Source organism: Meles meles, chromosome 9 (genome assembly GCF_922984935.1).
Source record: "Meles meles chromosome 9, mMelMel3.1 paternal haplotype, whole genome shotgun sequence".
Lineage (NCBI taxonomy): Eukaryota > Metazoa > Chordata > Mammalia > Carnivora > Mustelidae > Meles > Meles meles.
Window position 1 is genome coordinate 43,439,957 of NC_060074.1, and position 21,648 is coordinate 43,461,604.

Here is a 21,648-nt window from a genome sequence, read left to right on the forward strand (position 1 = left end):
TCCAGTGCCTGCAAACTACAGCTCAAATGAGATGTTGTGACTAAAACTTGAGCTCAAAATCTCCCCATGGTTGTTGGTAACTCGTCATGCTGCTTTTATGTGGTGCCCCTTCCGTCTCCGTGGCAGTAGCGGGGCTAGACAGGAACAGAGGGTCTCCCGTGGCCCAGGCTGTGTCAGCCTCAATGGCACATGTCACTGAGCTGATAGATAACACTGTGGAGTGGGCGGTCTTTCCCCCCAGGTTAAGGGTACGGAAGTGAGCCTCGGAGGAGTCAAGAATCCGTCCAAAGACCCCACCATGGCAAGTGGTAGAGCATGATTTGATTGCAGGTCCCACCCTTCCCTGTGCAGATGGTCACCCCAGTCGCAGCCGTGATGTCGCCTCAAATCACCTGGAGTCCCACTCACTTTCCAGGCAGAAGACAATGCAATGAAAGCCTTCCTCACTGAAACGGGTCTCCTGCTAATAAAGAGCAGAAACCCCCAGGTATCCCCGTTAGCCGTTGGTCAGTCTGTGGATCTTCACGCAGGTGCCTGAGAGCAATCAAGACTCTACCCCGAGATTAATGCCATTAACTGAATTTTCACCCCCACAGATATCTCAATGATGCAGTGCGTGTGACCATGTTATTTTCCTGAGTGGCTTCCTCTGTGCCCAACACAGAGACACGGACATCACACACTGATTTTCATTTTTCCTCATCCCCCGAGCACCGATTGAAACCCAGCTAAACCATGCTGGCTTTAGGAACCAAATCTTGCGTGTTTGGAGGTCTGTGGATTCAGATCTCCGCTGTGTAGTCGGGCCGTCCTGTGTGTGCCGCCAGCCCCATGCAGGCGCGATTGAACCCAAAGGCACTTTTATGACCGAGGACGGGCAGAGGGGCTGCGATCTCATGAAAGCTAAACTCTTCATCCCCACCACTCTGTGTTTCAGAACAAGAAGAAAACTTTGAGTTTATCATTGTGTCCCTCACTGGCCAGACGTGGCACTTTGAAGCCACCACATATGAAGAGCGAGATGCGTGGGTCCAAGCCATCGAGAGCCAGATCCTAGCCAGCTTACAGTCATGTGAGAGCAGCAAGAATAAGGTAAGACCCTTAGCAGGCTGCTCCCCGAAATCAAGAGCCACTGATCGTTAAAGGGAAGTGGAGGACCGGAGGAATGCCCAAGGGAGGGGAAGCATCATATGATGTATGTGACTGACAGAAGCCACTTATTCTTTGAGTGAAAAGCTAAATAATTGAAAAGAATGAAAAAACACTTTGTGTCGATACGTATCAAGTATGAGTATCCTAGCCTAACCATGTTCCTGTGGCAGAACATCCCATTTTACATCTTGACTCTCTCAACTAATCCCAAAAAGAAAGCATTGACCTTTTCATGGTGGGTGATGAGATCTTTTAAACTCTTGTGGCTTATGCATCGACATTTACTTTGTTTTAGGCAGAATACACTCAGGAGAGGAGAGGGAGACTTAAAAGATGCACTGTTCTCTTCTCACAAATGCACAAAATTCAAACCCATGTCAAGTTAGAACACTGACTCCTGCTACGAAAGTAAAGGAAAACGAGAGGCGCATAGATGAGTCTGCAGGGCATCAGGCAGGAGGTGGAGGGTGGTGGACAGCGTCCATTCTGTAAACTCTGCTGATGAAGCCCGCTGTGTGCTTTATTCAGTCATCAGAGGTGATTCTTTGCAGTCGTTTAGCCAGAAAAACAAGACAAAACAAAACAAAAAACTGTAAGCTGCCGTTTTCTAGACCACTGCCAGGGATGTTCCCATTATGGCTTTTTTCTCAGTCATTGCTTCAGTAGGTAGATGTTCTCAACCCCTTTTCTGGGACATTGTAAAGTCCTGAAGAACATTTTGATTTTTTTAAACTATGATCGACCAGAAAAGGAGAGAAAGAGCATTGCCCACCGACCTGCCCCCTCCATTTGTGACCATTTGAAGAAACCTCAGCCAGCGATCCCTGCTCAGCTTAAGAAGGGAGTTTGTCTTTCAGAAAGGTGGAGTGTCTTACCTTATTACCCTCTTAAACCAGGATAAACCAGACCATAGCCATTGTTATTATAATGTAATTTTCTTCTCTTCTTTAAAGATGTTTTATACCAGGGTGGGGAGGATCACTGCCTTTCCTTTCCGAGAACCTTGGCTTTACTGACTTACATCCACAGACAGGGCTTCTGAAGCAAATGCAAGGAAGCTTCTGGATCTCCTCATGGACGGAGATTGACAACACATATCACACACAAAGCATGGGACTCCAGTTTCAGAACAGGAGTGGGGAGAGCATGTGGTCGAACAGACAAACATATCCTCCAAATCTTGTACACGATCATGGTATTTTACGTCAGACTTGAATCCATGCCACACCCTCCAGATTCAGGAAGATCTTCATCTCCTGTTTCCTGTTTCCATGTCACGCCCTTGCCGGACTCTTCCCAGCTTTTGAGAGAACAGACAGCATCACTCTGGGCATGACACAAACACCTGCCTACAATGCTGTCCCCTTTCACTCTGTCTACCAGCGCTCTCCCTAGGAGGACTCATGAGCACCAGGGAAGACAAACTCATACCTGTTCCCCTGGGTGTTTGCTGAGTAGGTGTCAAAGTCTACAGCGTGGAAGTCCCATCCAAGGAAAAGCTGCAGGGAAAATACAGACTCAAATGAGTATGAGGCCTAAGGAATTTTGGCTGCTTGTGGATAATGCAGGCATGGACATACATATGCTGTAAAAGTCAGACAGGCAGACAAGTAGACAGACAGACAGACACAGCCCTTTGTACATACTCCAGAAGCCAACATAAATTGTTAAGTATACTTTGGATACTGGGGTATCCAACCAAAGGGAAAAAAATCTTAATAATGCAGTTATGCTGATTAGATAATAGATATAAATAAATTATAATTTATGTTAGTAAGCAGTCGGTTGTTCCACATCAAACAATTTGACATGAGATGATTCAATTTGTGAATTCTGACATAAAAATCCAGCTTATTTTAAGTATCCTCTGATACTTGTTGCGTTTAACCATTATTAAATATACGCATTGTTAGCCTTTAGAAATAGTACCTGTCCTGGCATGCCCAGCTGGCTCAGTCAGTAGAGCCTACAACTTTTGATCTTGGGGTCATGAGTTCGAGCCCCATGTTGGGCATGGGTTTACTTAAAAAATAATAATAATAAAGTTAGCTTAAAAATAGTACATACCCTTGTACCTAGCACCTCTGCTTCCAAAAATTTGCCATCAGTAAGTAATGACGAATGCAGGCAAAATTTTAGCATTAAGTGAGTTCTTTACAGCACTATTTACAGTGGAGAAAAATTGGAAACCACCTAAATGTCCACCAAAAAAAACTTCAGAAAGAAATTCTTATAAGTGGCATGAGATGCAGCCACTCAAAATGTTGATGTGGGAGAACGCAGGGTGGCATTGAGAAGTGACCCCAAGTCTTTAGGCTAAAAGCACAGGTTCCAAAGCAGTACAGACTGGCCTTTTTTTTAAAGTACATGTATGCATACAGGTGTGCTTTTGAAAACAGGTTAGAAGCATAGTTCATAGTGTTGCTAAAACTGAAGCATGGATGATCACATCAAAGCTTATAAATTCTTAAGTTGTTCTTTTCTCCCCTGGGTATTTCTTTAACTTGTAGAGAGAAGAGGGTTAAGTATCAGTTTAAGAACCAGTGCCCCTCCTTGCCCTCCACCCTCCTTAGTGACTTTGTTGCTAGAGCAACTGAGATACTGTTAATGTGAAAAGTGCATCTCTAAGGCATGAAGTGTGGTGTGGACGTGGTTTCCTGCTGAGGAATCATGAGATGTGTCTCGTGGTGCTGATTAAGCCCTGACCCATGGCTCATAAGCAGATTCTTTCCCCTTCTTCCATCTTCAGAGCAAGCAGACCCGACAGGGCATGCTAACCACTTCCATCCCCCAGGTGGCGGTTGGTCTGTGTTCACTCACAAATGATCCAGAACTTACCTCTGTCCTCATTCCTAGCAGAGTCCCCTCGTCTGACAGGTCTTAACGCAGGGCACACAGCGTTCTCTGGCGGTCATACTTTCCCCAAAGACCTCAGAAGCGGAGCGGCTGCTTCAGACCGTCCTCAGCCTAAATCTGCTGACACACAGTTTGGCTTTGCCCCAATGTTGCCAGGGGCTGTGCCAGTGTCTCCCGGGCTTCTCACCTCTTGCCTTTTTTCCCTCTATGCCCAGTCCCGACTGACGAGCCAGAGTGAGGCCATGGCCTTGCAGTCGATACGAAACATCCGCGGGAACTCCCATTGCGTGGACTGCGAGACCCAGAGTAAGTCTGGGCGGGGGAAGGCACACAGGAGGTGGGGCGGTCTGGTGACACCCAGGGCACAGTGGACGCCTGTCAGTCCTTTTGCACATAAGGTTTATGATGTGACGTGATGACTTTTAAAGAACTGAAGTACTCGTGTTTGGATTTTATTTGAACACAGTACCCTACACTCAAACCTAGGTTTGCCTTCTGCCTCAGGCTTCCTGATGAGCAGTGGTCAGGCCAGCCAGGGGTTCGGCTGTGTGCCCAGATTTGGTGCCATATCCAGAAATTAACCTTTTGCTCTATCAGTGATCATATGCTTATTTGCTTTTTCATAAAAATGCAGCACAATTGTTAATTCCTGCCCAGAGATTTCTGGGGTTGGTTTTTTTAATTTCAAAATCATATGTTCTGGATTTTGGCATCAAAAGGTGTTTCTTTTTTTTTTTTTTTTTTTAATGTGAAAGTTACTGTACACTGAAGCCTGATTGAACTGATAGACTTCATTTTGATTGTTTCGTGCCTTGGAGTGACCCAGTTTTACTTTGTGCTTCCTGCTGTCCAGCACAGAATACAGGGTTTTCAAGAGAGAGAGATCCAGTTGAGACCAGGTGAAAGTCACTGGCCCCAGGCTCAGTGTCACCTGGGAATCAGAGGCTTGTGATATGGTTCTGGCCGTCCTGGAGCCCGAGCCCAGTGGGCGAGGCAAGACCCAGAGACCACAGAACCTGCCACCATGGAGAAGGGCTGTTAGAGGGCACAGAGCAACTCAGGCAGACTTTCTGCAGAAGTTAGTGTTTTGAGGGGCATTGGAAACTCATGGGATCTGAACAGGTGGCTGGAGGGATCATGGCGTCAGGGAAGCAGTAGGACATGCACCTGCTGCTCAGGTTGGAGGCGGGTTGGAGCCAAGGAAGGTGAGGATGCTGGAGTGGGGGCAGGTGAGGATGCTAAATGGGGAGAGGTGAGGATAATGGAGTGGGTGGAGGGTGCAGATGCTAAGTGGGTTGGAGGTGAGGATGCTAAGTGTGTTGAAGGTAAGGATGCTAAGTGGGCTGGAGGTGAGGATGCTTGAGTGCGGGAGGTGAGGATGCTAAGTAGGTTGGAGATGAGAATGTTAAGTTGGGTGAGGTGAGGATGCTAAGTGGGTTGGAGTTGAGGATGCTAAGTGGCAGGGAGGTGAGGATGCTGGAGTGGGGGTAGTGTAGCTGCCAAGTGGTAGGGGGGTGAGGACAGTGGAGTGGGGGGAGGTGAGGATGCTAAGTGGAGAACGTTAGAGCCTTTATCTTCATCTGTAAACACTGGGAACTCCTTTGAGTTTCAGAGCAGGAGTGAGATGAATTCTGAGCTGTGCTCGGGGACATTGGCCCGGCTGTCCCATCTCCTGTAGATTGGAACAGAGCCGTAAAGGGAGGAGGAGGCCGCCCTCAGGGATGGTCACGTAAACAGGAGGAGGTAGGCACTAACTCAGGTTGTTAGATGAAAGGGAAGTGGGGAACCTCTCTGAGCAGCCACTGTGCTGCAGGACAGGAACAGGAAGGGTCACCAGGCCCATGTCTGTGGTCCCCAGGAGAGAGAATGGGTCTCTTCTTCAGGTGTCTTGACAGACTTCTCTAAAGTATCTTCTCTTGTTCAAAGTTTTAAATTTTACTTTCAAAATGTGTCCTGAAAGAAGTTATAAGAGAGTACTTATTAAGTGTGTTTTTATCAGAAAGTTCTTAAAGTAAAATTTTTAAAGCTGTTAGAGCCTCCGTTAGGAGAAGCACCTACGACTGTTTCCATCATACAGCCGGAGTCCCTTAGGGATATTCCATGGCTCACAGGCTTCGTGGTACGAGCCACACTGGAGGTCAAGAGTCCCTTCTGGGAGCAGGTGGGTTGCTCGAGTGCTGAGGTGTGGGGTCAGGGGGGTGGAGCAGTGGGGAAGGGAGGCTCCTAAGCAGATAATGCAGGGATGAAGGGAGCAGGGAGAGGCCAAGGGTGACAAGTCCAGAGAAAAAAGAGATCATGAGCTCCCATTCCTTAAACACTTTGTCTCCTTCAGGCCTGTGCCAAACCCGCCAGTGTGCTATCTCTTTCAGTTCTCATGACTGTGAATGTTGGTGCTGCGGTCAGCCCCAGTTACAGGGGAGGAGACGGGAGTCTAAGGGGGGAGTTATGTATCGAGTTCTATATCCTGGGCCACAGAAAGAGTAAGCGGAGCTCCGTGCCTCCCTGCTGTATTTTTTCAGAGAATAAGATGGGGGGACAGAGATCAAGGACACCAGAAGGGGACACTTTAGCTAGCAAAGGCTTTTTGTTTTTTTTTTTGTTTTTTTTTTTTTTTTAAAGATTTTATTTATTTATTTGACAGAGAGAGATCACAAGTAGGCAGAAAGGCAGGCAGAGACAGACAGGAGGAAGCAGGCTCCCTGCCAAGCAGAGAGCCCGATGTGGGGCTCGATCCCAGGACCCTGAGATCATGACCTGAGCCGAAGGCAGAGGCTTAACCTACTGAGCCACCCAGGCGCCCCCGGCTTTTTGTTTTTAAATCAAGATACCCGGTTTTGGAGAAAGTGCTGGGAAGGGCCCCACCCACACACTGATGATGACCTGTAAAAGCTCCCTGAGCACTTTGGCAATATACCTAACAAGCCTCAGGCAGGTGGACACCCTACACTCCGGCCGTGTCCTCTGGGGACCAAGCCCATGCAAATGCGCAAAAGGGCGTAGAAATGTCGCTTCACAGGTGTACATCACTGCACTGTTGGCAGAGTAAAGAACCAGAGCGCCCCCAATGTGCGAACCTTGAAGAACCATTCATGGTGATGTCTGCTCAGTGCAGCAACATGTGCCACCTTAAAGAGTGATGGTAAAAATTAATAAAGTTATGTAAAAAAGAATACATATTAATTGAGATGGAGAAACTTTGTAATGCATTGGAAATGACAAAGAACTTAGGCAGTAAGTCAAGGAGACCCTAGTGAATCATTTCAGGAATTTAGGCAGAAAAGATCTGTAAGAATGCACTCCAGAACGTGGACCCCACCTCTTTCTGGAAGTGGTAGGGTGTGGTGATGTGGGTTGTCTAATTGCTGTAGAATGGGCACCTGTGTCTTAGGAAATTGGATGTTGAGTAGCGTATATTTCAGTGTGTGCAAGTACACACACACATTTGTCAGTGTGTCAGACTTTAAATGTAAGGTCATTTACATTGGTCAAACATGAAATGGTCAAACATTAACTAGGAGAAGCTCTAGTTTCTGGGTGTTGAAGCAGAAACGGGGTCAAGAAGAGGTTGCTGCTTTCTGCAGGGCCCCAGAGAGCCTGATTTCACCCAGGGACCTGGTCCTGCCTGCATCTTCCCAGGGAGAGCACAGGACACCTCTGCAGCCCCCAGCATCACAGCTGGGAGGTCATCCCTCATGCTTCTAGAGGGTTCTGGCAGGCGGGGGGTGGGCGTGCCAGGCCACAAACGTGGGGGATGCTTCCTTGGGTTCCAGTGGGATCGAGGCTTCCCTGCTTTGCTGCTGAAGCCAAAACACAGGAAACCGTGTCCCTCCCTCTGCCTGTAGGTCCTGGGAACTGGGTCCAGTTTTTGGTCCTTCTTACTGATTAAGGGTCTTTCTCTTTTTGTTTGTTTTCTGGTTTTGGTTTGGTTTGGTTTGGTTTGGTTTTTTGAGAAAGGAGACATTAGGAATAAGAAAATGACTTTTTGGTGTCCCAGGTAGCTTGGTGTTCTCTGTGGAGAGAGGATCAAGTTAGGGGAGAGTGGCTGCTCTCTCAGCCAAGATGAGCAGCATGCTAGTAGAACAAAGGACACACTCGTGTCCTCCATAGCGTTGCTGGGGACAGAGGTGGCGGTTGGCTGCAGCACCAGGCATGAGGAAATTAGCTGATAAAGGAAGCGTACCAACCCCAAGAGTTATTTTTCATAGAAAGTGCGTAGGTAGATTGTTCAATGAACAGAAGCAAGAGAGAGTCTTGTGGTGCATTTCTTCCACGTAAATATGCACAGATAAAAAATAAGTTGACTGTGATTGAAGTGGGTGGTAGTTCCAAAGATTTTCTTTCCTTGTCCTTTGTACTTGATACCTGTCTTTAAATGAGCCCATTACTGTTATCGTTTTAAAGGGATCTTTAGAGAGGCTTGAGGGGGACTTGAAGGTGTGGCCCCCCCATTGGCTTTCTGTCCACCTGAGATCAGGGCCCTTTGCTTCGTGGTCCTGTGTCCGGGGATCATGTGGGAGGAACCCTGGGCTCCAGGTGCCACAGACGCCTCTCTGGATGATTCCACTGGCTTGTGAACACCCCCCTCCCAGTTCAGTTGTGTCCCCCTGGGGCTGGGGGGAGTAGGGCTTGACTATTTCCATGACATGTGGGATTTGGAGCTGTTGGACCCCCCCCCCAACCCGTCATTCTTCCTAAGAATGTGCCAGACTGCCAGGAGCCGCCTGTATACACCTGGTAAACCCCAGACCAGGCTGTGAGCTTCTTTAGTTCAGGGGGCCCATCGGCGGAGGGAGGCAGTGCTGCAGTGAGTTTGGAGAACTGTAGCAGCTGTCCCTGGAGGAGCTGCAGCCTTCAGACATCCGTGCTTCTGGGAAATCCTACCATAAAGATAAGGAACAGACCAATCAGACAGTGGGAGTCTTCGTTCAGGGCACCTGTTGCCAACTCTCCACCAGGAGCATGTTCGGGAAAGTCCATCCTCCAGAGCCCTTTAGAACCCAATAGCTTGGAGTCCTGGCATGGTGGTTGCCAGCAGGCCTGACCTGCATGGACAGACCCGTAGAGGCGATGAGGCCTTTCTACCACTCCAAGACCCCTCGTCCACGATGCCCTCCTACTCTTCCTGGGCAGAGCTGATCCCTCTCTCCTGGCTGGTCCTCGCTGCCCTGGATGGAAATTAGGGGCGTGAACTCCTCCCACCATGTTGTAGTGATGTTGGGAGCAGCTTTGCCGGTGTCCCACTAGACGTCTGGGACCCTGTCTTATGTATCTTTATGGACCCTGGACCTGCACACAGGCGGGGACTCTACTCCCCTCTCCCTTCCCCAGTCTCTAGACATCCCAGCAAAACCCATAGTGGGAGCACATCAGCCTCTCACTTCTGTTGCTTGCTTTTTCCAATAGGCATAAAAAGAAACTGCAAATTATATAACTATATATTTTTAAGTTACAAACAGATTATGCAGTTATATCTGTAAAGACATCCTTGGGGCTTTGCCCACATGTTCCCTCAGAGAAGCCTTCCCCAGCCACCACTGGGTTGAAATGACACACGTGGGTCCATCTTACTCTTTCCCTAGTCGGGTTTTCTCATAACACCCACTTCCCTGACACCTGGTATGTTTTTCCTGTATGTTCCCTGTTGGTCTGCCCCATGGAATCAAAGCCCTCCGCTTAACCCTCAGGACAGGCCCCAGAGGGAATGAGCATCATTAGCCTCGTTTCCCAAGCGAGGCCTGCAGCACAGAAGACGCTTCAAGGGGCAGATGGACAGGAGGGCTTGTGCCGCCAGGACGGTGGGGTCACTGCCCTGAGACACTGGAGATAATCCAGAGCTTTAAGGCCATGCTGGACTCGCCTGTAGGCCTGATGTGGCAGCCCAGGCTGCAGCGCCCCGAGGCATCCTGGTGGGAGTGAGGTGTGTAACTCAGCAGTGTCCCTGGCAATGCGGGGATGTGACAGCTGTCAACACCTTCTCACCTGTTGAGGCAGAGGTAAGGCTATTCCCCCCAACACCCTGCGGCCCCAGTGGCCATGTCCCTGTAGCCACTGGTCTTCCTGAGGTGATGGAAGGTCACAGCAATGCTTCACCTCCCCACACCAGCTCCCCTCGCCCGCTCTCGGTATTTCTGATTTCCATGGAGATCTGCATGCAGTCTTTGAAATGTGTCCTGCGTGTGCCATCCTCCTCCAGGGGATACTGCACCAAGCTGGTCTCAGAAGCTAAGGCGGCACTATATGGAGTTCCAAACCAGGGGTTGGGGTCATTGGGGTCCTATGCCCATGGGGTAACTCAGAATGATTGTGCAGGTGGGTGGAGCTTGGCGCCTACTGAGGGGCTCTTTCCACAGTCCAAGTGAGTGGCATGGGAGCAGCGGGGACAGCCTGTAGAGCTTTCACCTGCTGTGCACCATGATGCGTGGAGGTGGGCACCTGGGCCTCGTGGCATCCTAGTGCGTGGGCCCCACCTCCCGCCAGCCCTGCGGAGGTGGCCTCTGCTCTAGTTGGGCCATTCCTTCCTTTGCCTGAAACTGGCTCCCTGAGGCAGGCTCTGTGGAGTCGTGAACGCGAAGAGCTTTGTGCCCCCAGCTCTGCCCAACGCAGGGTGGGTTTTGCAGTAAGTGGCACGTGTGTGTGAAGGTCTCCCAGGAGCAGCTGGAAGGCTCCCATGAGGAAGCGAGCTGTGTGTTGAGGCCAGCAGGAAGAGACGGTGGCCACGCAGAGGGGTGCAGTGCGTGGGGTCAGGGAACTGAAGGGCTCCTGAGAGACACACGCACAAAGACGGGCTCACTTCTGATCCTGCTGGTTGGGATTGTGGGTCGGATCCAAAGGCCAGAAGGCCAGTTGAGAAGGGGCAGGATATGGTCAGATGCACTGAGGAGGCTGCAGGCCAACACGTGGAACACAGGCTGTGGGGCATTGGAAGGCGAGACCCCAGATGGGAGGCCACTGCATCCTGGTGGTGATGGTGGCATGCATCAGGGCGGGAGCGGTGGAGACATGGAGGAGATGAACATCAAGATTGAAGTACTTGGTGATGGGCTGGGGGGTGATGGAAGGATCAGACTCGATTCCCAGAATTCCAGCTTGAATAACTGGCTCAATCTGTGCCATTGGCTGGAATGGAGCTGTCCCTTGGAGGAGACGATGTTCAAGGGCAAAATGTCGACAGGGAGGTACTTGCAAGATTTCCAAGTACAAACATATGGTGGGAATTACAGGTTCTATTCGAGAGAGAGGCATATCCATGTTCACTCCTGAGGTGGGCGGTGTCACTGTGGATAGTTGTTAGCAGTTGGATCGTACTGGGATCCACAGGTTAGGTAGAGTTTGCTTGGAAGAGCGTTAGAATCAAGAGATGAGCCTGCAGAGCCCCCTGAAATAAGGGGCAGGTTCAGGAGGAAGAATTGGGAAGGAAATCAAGTTGGGGAGCCAGACAGGTGCTAGAAAAATCCAGAGATTGCCATCTAAAGGCAGTGTTGTAAGAAGAAGTTTCCAGAGGTCAAGTAAAATGATGGCTGAATACCATCCTGATCTTGCCCGACCTGATGACATTGGCTGCCTGGCTCCAAGTGAAGTTGGGGGTGGAGGGCCAGGCTGAGTTTGAGAGGTGCAGACTCAGAGGTGGCCAGTGCAGGAGTTGGGCTATGAAGGGGCACAGCGGGGGTGTTCTGCAAACTGTTCACCACCCCACCCTCTTCTCTCATCACCCCACAGGGCCCAGGCCAGCCCTCCACCGTGTAGCCTACCCTCCGGCACCTGCTACGGCCGACCTCTTCCTTCCACGTCGCCTGTGCATTTATTCCTCTGACTCTACTCTTCAGCATGTAGTCTGCATTTCCTTATTCCGTTTATTTTATTTTTATTATTTGGGACATATGTCTCCTTTCCCCAGCTAGAACATCTCTGAGGCACAGACCTCTCTTCTCCTGTATCCTCCCATGGTATCCATCCCCACCTCCCAGAGTTTGTATTAGATATGAAAGAAATGGCTGGCTGATTTCTGATGAATTAGCACAAGGCCATTCCTGGTTTTTTGTTGACTCAGGTGTACCTGGAGTAAGTCTTGATTGTCCCTAGATGATTTAAGCCTTCCTTGCATCTGTTGGTAGTTAAAGCCATTGACTGTCCTGGTGAGCCCTGTCTTCACAAATCAGCTGCAGATTCCAGCACGAAGCCAGCCTTGGGCTTGAGTCCAACAACTTCAGAGCTGCCAGCCACTTTCACACAGGGAATGATCCAGCTCAAGGGATCCGGTGGTGTTCTCTAAACTCATTTGTTCTCCTTGGTGTGTTATCACAGCCTAAAGCTGATCACCATTCATTCTGCAGGTCAGGGTTGATCCAGCTGGGTCATGACCTAACCAGCGGACCCTGCCCGCCATCTTGCCAGCCTTGATAGACAGTGGGAGTTCTTCCAATGGTTGCCCTTATGTAAGATCACTGAAAACCATGTCTTCATGGTAACATGCCTGCCTTTGTCTTTGAAATTTACAAACATGTCCATCATATGACTAATGAAAACTCGGATGTGCTTAGAGTTGCAGGAATGGCTGGTTACAAAGGACACTGTAGCTTTGGAAGTCCTCTTGAGCATTCCCTCACTCTTCCCCGTGAGCAGCCTTCCCCCGTGGTTGCCAGGTCACATACAGTTCTTTCCCCTGTGCATTGGTGCTCTCGAGGGGGTTGCTCTGGAGGTGTTAGAACGTACATCTCTGTGTCCAACCCAGTGCCTGCACCTGTTCGTCATGTGGGAAATCCTACACTTTGGCTGAAGCCAGGTTTTTTTAAAGGCATCCCCAACATGTCAAACCTTTCAAAATGCCTGAATCAGCATGGAGGACTGGCATGGGCCTCGTGATTCTAGGGAGGGATGTGAACATCCCTTCACACTGGATGTGAAGTCTGGTAACAGGCCTTTTTGTTCCTGAGATGCTGAGGGCAGTTGGAATGAGTGATGATGGTTTGATGGTCCTCTTCCCACAGATCCGAACTGGGCCAGTTTGAACTTGGGAGCCCTCATGTGCATCGAGTGCTCAGGGATCCACCGGAACCTGGGCACCCACCTTTCTCGAGTCCGGTCTCTGGACCTCGACGACTGGCCCATCGAGCTTATTAAGGTGATGTCATCCATTGGGAACGAGCTGGCCAACAGTGTCTGGGAAGAGAGCAGCCAGGGGCGGACGAAGCCCTCACTGGACTCCACAAGGTAGGGACGTGGGCAGCTGTATGGCTCTGGGTCCTTCTGCCGGCAGTTCAACCTCGGGAAGTGACCTTCATGACAGCCCCCTGACAGCCACCCTGGCGACCTGTAGGAATGCTGAGGGGCCGGGCCACGGAAACGTCTGTTTTTAAAATTGGTTTTCAGCAGGTGTGGATAATTCAGACTCCTTAATTTTTTATGTTTGTTTTTAGACCTTTGGGATTCCTCTCCCTCTCTTAGAAATGTATTAAGCTTCCAACCTTATGAATATATCACTTTAATTAATACATTTCTAATAGGAGTAAGCTGTGCTGTGAACACTAATTATGAATTTTTGATTCTTTAATTTTGTGATTCTTCTGTCTTTGATAAGCATCTCCTCAGTTGGTTTCCCTCCCCACCCCCACAGACCCACAGCAAGCCAGTTTAGAGTAACACAATATATTTTATTTTCTAAAATATATTTCCAACACAGTTAATCAGCCAAGTATGGTGTAACGTATGGTGACTCCTCATTAACGTTAATTGTTACCCAGTGTAAAAAACGCATTTATTTTGAGCCCATTTATTTTCTCATTTTTCATTTACAGCTATTATAAACCGTTTTTGAGTACACATACATATTTAATGTACCTAAGAGGTGATAAAATGGCATGTCTTCTGAGAAAGCCTGCTTCACAGAGGCAGAGTGGGCCATCGGGTCCCTGCAGCTGCCCCCAGAAGGAGGCGCTCATGGTCGCATCCCCCACTATCTCTGTGGGGGGGTGGGGGCCAGTACTGTCTTTACTCTTTTACTTCGTGTGTGTGTGTGTGTGTGTGTGTGTGTGTGTGTGTGTGTGTGTGTGTGGAGGTGAAGGGAGAGACGGTCATTAGCACTTTTTAAATTCCTCTGGCTTGTTTTGCTGGTGACGAGACAGCGTGAGAGTCCACACAGCCATCTGTGGTCGGGCCCCACGTGATTCCCAAGAAGTCGGTTTTGGCCACTAAGCCACGATCCTGTGCGAGGAGTTGGTGGATTTTTTTTTCATGAATGCTGAAAAATGAATTTGTGGTGCCACCTTCGGTTCACTTTAGAGAATGAAGTTGGTGTGTTAGGAACCTACTCTTCTCGTACAGTGTCCTGTGGGGAAGGGGCAAGGGGAGCAGGAGCACCCAGAGCCAGCCTGGCGTCGCCTCCATTTGTTGGGCGAGCTCAACCACACAGTACCCATGTAGGCAGCTTTCCTGCAAACTGAAGGAATGATGGGCTCCTTTAAACTCTTGATCAAGAACGTAGGAATTAACAGACCATCAGTGAGGAGCATTCTTAAAAGACGTATTTCGTATTAATATCTGTTTTTTCATGGATGTAGTTTCCTCGGAGGACATGTAGGCCTAACAATGAAATAAGGTTAGAAATTGGATCGAATTTCATGTAGGAGTGCAGAGAGCTTTGAAATTGTTAGGAAAAACAACTACTCCTGCATTTTACTGTTTTATGTGTAAAAGAGGCATATATATTATTTTTAGTTTCCAGAATTGGGCAAAAGTTTGTTTTTCCACCTGTCATAATTAGCCACCATTTAGAGTGTTTAGGCAACCAAGACAGGTGTTGATATTTTTAACTGGTAAATATTTTATAAGAATCTCATCTTCATTCCTAAGCGAGGGTTTTGTACATGCAGGCACTTGACTCTTCTAACCTGTGTATTTGATCTGAGCTCTTGAGTGCATGACTTTCTCTTCTCTCCAGTATTATCAGGGGCTTCCTTTCCCACAAATGGGGTGATCGCAGCGAAGTCCCAGCTCTCCTTGGGTCCCATTCGCTGTCCTAAGGGGCTGTCCCAAGTGGCAGTGCTTCTCCCCTCATCCCACTCCACCACCATCCCCCGCAAAGGCTGTGGTGACAGTGATACTGGGTTACACGGCAGTTCCAAAGATTATGAATGTCTTTGAGAACTGAATGTTTCCTTGTGCCTTTAGTTATTCTGGCTGGCAGTTTCATTTTTAAATTAATATTCAGCAAATAGTCACTGAGCACTTTCTCGTAGAAGAGAAGTAATACGTGGTGATTATTGCCCCACAGCAATTGACGAATGTTGATGAATGTTCTCGGGGCCACAGCTGAGGGTGCTGGGACTCTGGAGAATTCATGCATGGGAAGTTCTTACAACCACTGTGCTCCGGGGAGGTGTCACTGGCCAAACAATGTCTGAGCTGGACTTGAAAATGTGGGGCGATGTCCAGGCCTGGGTGGTGTGGTGTACAGGGGTGGACGTGGCCCAGGCCAAGTCCGGCCCTCCTGAGATTGTAGAAACTAGCCATGGGGTGGGACCTTCAGGTAAATGAGGAGGGGTAGGGGCTGGAAAGGCCAAAAGAGAGCAAAGGCCTGGCTGAGCCTTTGAGCCAGGGGTGTATTATAACAGTGACTCTGGGGTTTGTGTGTTCACATGTGATCCACCTGTTCCCAAGAGGACTAGGGGCAGCCAGTGGCGTTGCTGGAAGGGATAAGATGAGGCAGAGAGGCCCGTTGGAAGGCTGTGGTCCTGGTGGATCCTATGAAAGCCATAAATGCTCTGTCAAAAATATAAAGAAACAACTCAGCATAATAGCACAGCAATAATTCAGACACCCACTGTCTTCACTACCCCATGCAGTCTTCTCGAACAGAAATGAAGAACTCGGGCGCCTGGGTGGCTCAGTGGGTTAAAGCCTCTGCCTTCAGCTCAGGTCATGATCTCCGGGTCCTGGGATCAAGCCCTGCATCGGCTCTCTGCTCAGCGGGGAGCCTGCTTCCCCCTCTCTCTGCCTGCTTCTTTGCCTATTTGTGATCTCTGTCTGTCAGATAAATAAATAAAATCTTTAAAAAAAAAAAAAAAGAAAAAGAAATGAAGAACTCCAAAGTGTGGGCTAGAATTTCCGTGTGGAATTCAGTCTGCAACATGAGAATGGACGGGCATCCTGGATCCTGCCTCTCTGAGACAAGGACAGACGCCCCCCTCCCAACCACTCCCTCTGGTCTCTCTGCAGAATCTAGGATTGTTAGTACAAACAGCTGGAGGGGTCTTTTAATGTGGCCCTAAGGTAATATTAAAAAGAAATATTTTAATAAATTTTTATTTCTATCCAAGGAAGGGCCAAGTGCAATATATCCAGGCTAATTCTTTGGAAAAGGGCCCAGCTGTTTTCCCGAGAAACTCGGTCCGTTCCATCTTGTGCAGGAGATTCATTCTGACAGTGGAATATAATTAGAAATGTGCTGTTCCTCCCCCCAAACACACACACACACGACCATGGAGAGGTACAACACAGCGATCTTCCTCCAAAGAAACATCCAGTCCCCTGAAACCACCTCTCATTGGTGTCACCCAGGCCTGTGGGTGAGTTAGGAAAACGGGCGCCTTTGACCAGCTGGCTGGCCTTCTGCTTGTTGTCCCTGCACCCCTGATTAGGGCAGCTTCGGACGGCTCATAATTGGTTCCAGTGATTCTCAGCTGCCCTGAGAACTGCCGTTCAAACTTGAGCAGCGTCATGATCAATCGAAGCTGACGGCAGTGAAGCAGTATTGACTTCCCATTCCTAAACCGGGGAATCATTAGTCAAGAAAAGCATCTTTTAATTACTCCCCGGAAGAAAAAAAAAATCTTTTTGGATGGATTCTGCAACAACTGCCATTTTTTTCCAGTGCATTCGATATTAAATTTATTGTCGCAGGAGGGGAGAGGATGCCCTTCATCCCCCCTCAGTGATGGAGGTTTAATTCAGAGAAAGGAGCCCGGTAGAGGATATCGATGGTACAATAGTTAACTACAGCTGGGGTGGAATCAGAATCCCCCTCTCTAATTGCTATTGATGCCATTTAAGCACACACTTAAAATATTGATTTTAAATGGGGATGCTGAAGCAGAAGAGCCGTGGTGACAGCGGATGGGATTTGCTAGATCCTAGGGGCTAACGCAGGGGCAGTGGGCTGGGGGGTGGGCGGCGAGGGCTTCATGATACATAGCACATGAGTGTGCAAGGGCTTCATGACACGTAGCACGCAAGTGTTCAGGTCGCTCCGTGCAGTGTGTTGTGTGCACTTGGACAGGGCCTGGAGCAACCAGGCAGGGCCCTTGCTCCCACATTAGGACACGTGGAACCGTCGGGCCAAGTCCCGGAGCTTATTGTGGCCCCTTTCACATCAAGGAGTAGTGCACTCGGAGGCAGAGACAGCCAAACTGCAAAGAGCACGTTTCTTGAACGAATGAGCGAGCGGATGGGGGGACACGGGAATGGGGCCGCGTGGAACCCACATGCCAGGTGCTCCTGCTGCCTCAGGGCCAGGGGTTGCTCGCTTGTTCGTGCATGAAATCGGGGCTACGCATTTGCAGCACACCATGAAGTCGTCTGGGCAAACCTCAGACCTCTTTCCTTCCTCGGCCCCGTGGGGGTGTTTGGAGGACTACTCTCTGCCACTGTGGTGCATTGTTCTCCATTCCTGTCGCTGTTTCACTTTGGAATCTTCTGGGATTGCCTGCGGTGACCCTAATTTCCTCTCAGGACTGAGTGGAGCCCTCCGGTCCGTGTTCCTCTTGGCAGAAGCCAGACTGTACTCAGCCACCTACTTCGTCTTCTTCCACCTTTAGGTTTCCATGTATAGGCATCGGGTCCGTAAGGGTCTGCAGGGACCCCTCGCGGCTGGCGTTTCAGGGCAGGTAGCCTATTTACACGGTGGTCTGGGAGCCAGCCGATTTGGTCTCAGAAATCAAAGGAGCCTGGACGTGTGTTTTCCATTCTGTCAAAGAGCCCTTGGGAGAAGCTCTAAACCCCACTGAAATCCCCCTTCCTTCTGATCCCACTTGGAAGGGAGCCGAGTTGCTGATTTAGGATACACTCTTCTGCCTCTTTGAGCTTTCTTTTTCTTTCTATCATTGTCACCTGCACGTCCAAACTCCCCTCTTGTCTTTAACCTATAAAAAGATGCCACCTTCGGGAGGAAGATTTGGGGCTGGACGTCAGAAATCTGCGTGGGAGAGACTGGCCGCGCACTTCCAGATGGAGCAAGTCTGCCCAGTGACATGAGTTCCGGTCCTTTTTGATTTGGGATCGCCACTTTCATCTTATTTATGCACATGGAGATATTGATAAAGGGGAAATGTATCCAAACTGAAAATAATTGGATCCCTACCGCTAACTCTGAGATATTAAAAGCAGTACCACTTGGCCACGTCTTTGTCTCGTTAGGTTTGATCATAAGATCACAATATAGTAATCTCGGGCTCAAATTTCTGGCATAAAGATGCACTGTTCCAAATGTGGCCTCAGGGAACATGAGTACCCACACAGCCCCAGGATTATCTCATCTTATTATTTTTCAACAGTTCTTGGCCCGCTGAGGTCAGTGTTTTGTCTCTTTTGAGTGTTCCTCTATGCTTGACACCTTTTCCTATTTTCTTTCTTTAAAAAAAAAAAAATGGGCAGGGGGAGGAATCGGGGGTGGGGGGGATGGGGAAGGACTTTGCTCTGATGACCAGAACCCATCTGCAGTTGGGTGGCATCTGCTCCCCACATGTCACTTCCCTCATTAACAAGCAATTGAATTAATTAAATGCTACTCAGAACACGCATAACAAGCTACCGGCAGTGTCCAAATTAGCACTGATAATCAAGGATGATTTCCTTTATTATCCTGCTAAGTGGTGTGCAGACTCTGATCTCCCTGTCTGCCCTCATCTATTTACATACCCCCAGCTTCTGCCTTTGGAAGCGGAGGTTATCTTACCTAGTTAATTTGCCACGATCACCAAGCATGGCGGATTGATGCCCTGCCCCCGCCGCCGCCGCCACCGCGCAGCCCCCTCCCGCCTGCCCTCCCCCAGCCCCAGCCTTTGTATCTCAAGCTCACTGATAAATTAAAGGCCACCCCTGTGGTCTCTCAAGTGAGTAATAGAGGCAGAAATTTCATTTTGCAACTGGCTGATTTAATGATCCAAAGGGTAATTAATGGCCTGATTATCTTAATGTTAAATATGTCCGGCAGCAATTACTGTGACCTCCCGCTTGTCAAGGTCCGGGCTGTGCTCTTCTTTCAATTAAGTTCTCTGGGGCTTAATGGTATGAATAAACTCCTCTGATTCTATCATCCCGGACGGACGCAGAGGGTTCAGGAGCTGGGGGCTCGCTTGGAGTTTTAATCAGCCTGTCTCCTACTCCGGCGATCAGAGTTAACAATTACAACAAGGACAGCTTAACTTTCTTCTTCGCCGTGCAGAGCACCCCCCCACACACATACACACACACACACACACACACACACACACACACACACACACACGCTTTATTGTTGTTTTATTTTATTTATTTTCTGTCGTTTATTTCAGCACTCTGAGGGAGAATCCTGTGTGTGGAGGAAGCCGCTGGTCTCTTCCAATATAAATTATCATGTGAGCGCTGTGGTTTTTCTGTTTGACAGGCTTAATTAATTGGCAGGAGCCCCCGAAAATGACAGTGCCACTAATTGCAACTCAGAGTGAATTTCTGTCATCGTCGTGTGCCTGTCAGCGGGCGTGCCCCGGCCCTAGCCGGCACAGCGGCCACCCTCCCTGTCCAGGTGAGGACCGGCTCCCGAGCACATGGGGACAGAGGCAGAGCTGTGGGCTTACAGGCACGCCATCTGCGTGCAGGACTGACGTTTACTGCCGATGAAGTTTACATGGCTGCGGCCCTGCAGAACCAACAGCTGCTTGGGGACCTCAGATTCTACTTCAGATATTTCAGCGACGTCTCCTCGCAGGCTGGCTTGGAACCAGACTGCAGGAACCATAACTCACTGAGCGCCCCTCCATGACCGGCTGGTCCTCTCCAGTACATGGTGAAATATGCTTGGTTTACTGGGGCTCTTCCCGGATCAGAAATATACCACTATAAATATGAAGCCAATTAGAAAAATGTACAAATGAAAAGTACGTTAACACTGGCTCAGAAATAATGCCTGTAGATTACAGGTTGACAACAGATTCGGTGGTTCATCTGGTAAACCACAGTCAGGGAGCTTGGTGGGAATTTATGCTCAGCTGTAGTGGTCTCCGATTAAGCGCTCATTAACAGACTCGTTCCAATTGTAAGAAAGCGGATTTAAGAAGATTCTCTCCTTACGGTTCAGTAAAATGGGATCTGCTTTTTACAAGAGAACTGTACCTTCCATTTGCCTTTGAACCAGAAGGACAATGTAGTGCTCTGGTGTATTGTGGCCGCCTGCTGCCCGCAAACCCCAGGGTTTGTTTGATCCTGCAGGAGACTGAATGTGTCCTGGGAGCCAGTGTGGCTACCGGGGAGCTGTCTTGAGTTGAAAATCCCTCTCGTTTACTCTCTGAAATGGAGCGATGGAGACAATTAAGGAGTTTTTTTTATTTCTAAGAATTTTTATTGCCACCAGTAGATGTAAATGCAAGCCAGTGGCCAGCGCTGGCAGCCTCTGGGGGTCCTGGGCACGCCTGGGCCTCTGGCTCGTTGTGAGTGTATATAAGTGAACGTCACGCTAAGATTAACCTCTTGGGGCTTGAAGTACCTATCATGGAAGACATTTCAAACAATGGGCCCATGAATTCTTTCTACAACAGCTGCCTCTGTTTTTATTCCTACGATGGTAGAACATTTTCCAAAGCATCTTTTCTTCCGGTATTGTTTTGAGTCTTTGTGCCAGAAACTTTCTCTCTTCTGGAGAACTTTCTGCTCGGTGCTGTGAGCTTTTCCTTAGCACAGAGCTGTCCTGTGACACAGGACGATCCCCATTTTCCAAGTAGGAAGAGTGAGGACCAAAGGTCCTTGTGTTGTTTCTCTGGGATCCCATACAGGACTGTGGGCTGGATCACGTGAATTCAGGATCAGACCCCTGGAACCTACTCTTGGTCCTTCTGCTGCTCCTGTCCTTGGTTACTCAGCCTCATGTGGCTAAACCCAGTAGCTAAATCCATGTGGCTAAATCCTGTGGCATTTAGAGATGCAGTGTCCCCTTCCTCTCCTCCCCAAGGCCCCAGCTTACACTCTCGTTAGCATGATGTCTCTGTATATATATATTACCAGTGTAAAGTGATAATAAATAAGATCACATAGCCACCATATCTCTCCACTCGTGAAATCCAGTGGCCTCGCTCATAGTAACTGAAGTGTGATAAAGCATCATTCATTTCTGTTTGCATTCATAGGGCAAACCTGATCTTTTAAGTCATTCAGTCATGATTCTAAAGTCTTCATTTTCTGCAGTTGGTGCTAATCTTGAAAGCTCTAAGTATTTGGATCAGCCACCACAGATGTATGGATCGAGCCCCGACATTTCATGTAACTACATCCTCCTGCCTGAGGCTCCCTCTGTCCATGACCCTGACACAACATTGCTGAATGTTGAAAACATTCAGCTTCCATTTCCAGAAAGCCTTACAATCACATTTATTATCTGCATGGTGAAATGCACAGGCAGGC

At 49.0% G+C, this 21,648-nt stretch overlaps 1 protein-coding gene and 1 long non-coding RNA gene across 9 annotated transcripts in view; one reads left to right on the top strand and one right to left on the bottom strand.

Moving 5' to 3' along the window:
* Positions 1–21,648, top strand: part of AGAP1 (ArfGAP with GTPase domain, ankyrin repeat and PH domain 1) — a 517,259-nt gene that overhangs the window by 437,561 nt on the left and 58,050 nt on the right. For all 8 annotated transcript variants that reach the window (XM_046018363.1, XM_046018364.1, XM_046018365.1 and 5 more), the window contains 3 exons: positions 938–1,092; positions 4,224–4,314; positions 12,993–13,215. In XM_046018363.1, coding sequence (XP_045874319.1) covers positions 938–1,092; positions 4,224–4,314; positions 12,993–13,215 — 469 coding nt within the window. The remainder of the gene's footprint in view (positions 1–937; positions 1,093–4,223; positions 4,315–12,992; positions 13,216–21,648) is intronic.
* LOC123950519 lies at positions 1,447–4,195 on the bottom strand. The gene is made up of 3 exons (XR_006820244.1): positions 3,991–4,195; positions 2,584–2,651; positions 1,447–2,452 (listed from the first exon to the last, which is right to left on the bottom strand). It is a non-coding gene; the product is annotated as an uncharacterized LOC123950519 (long non-coding RNA).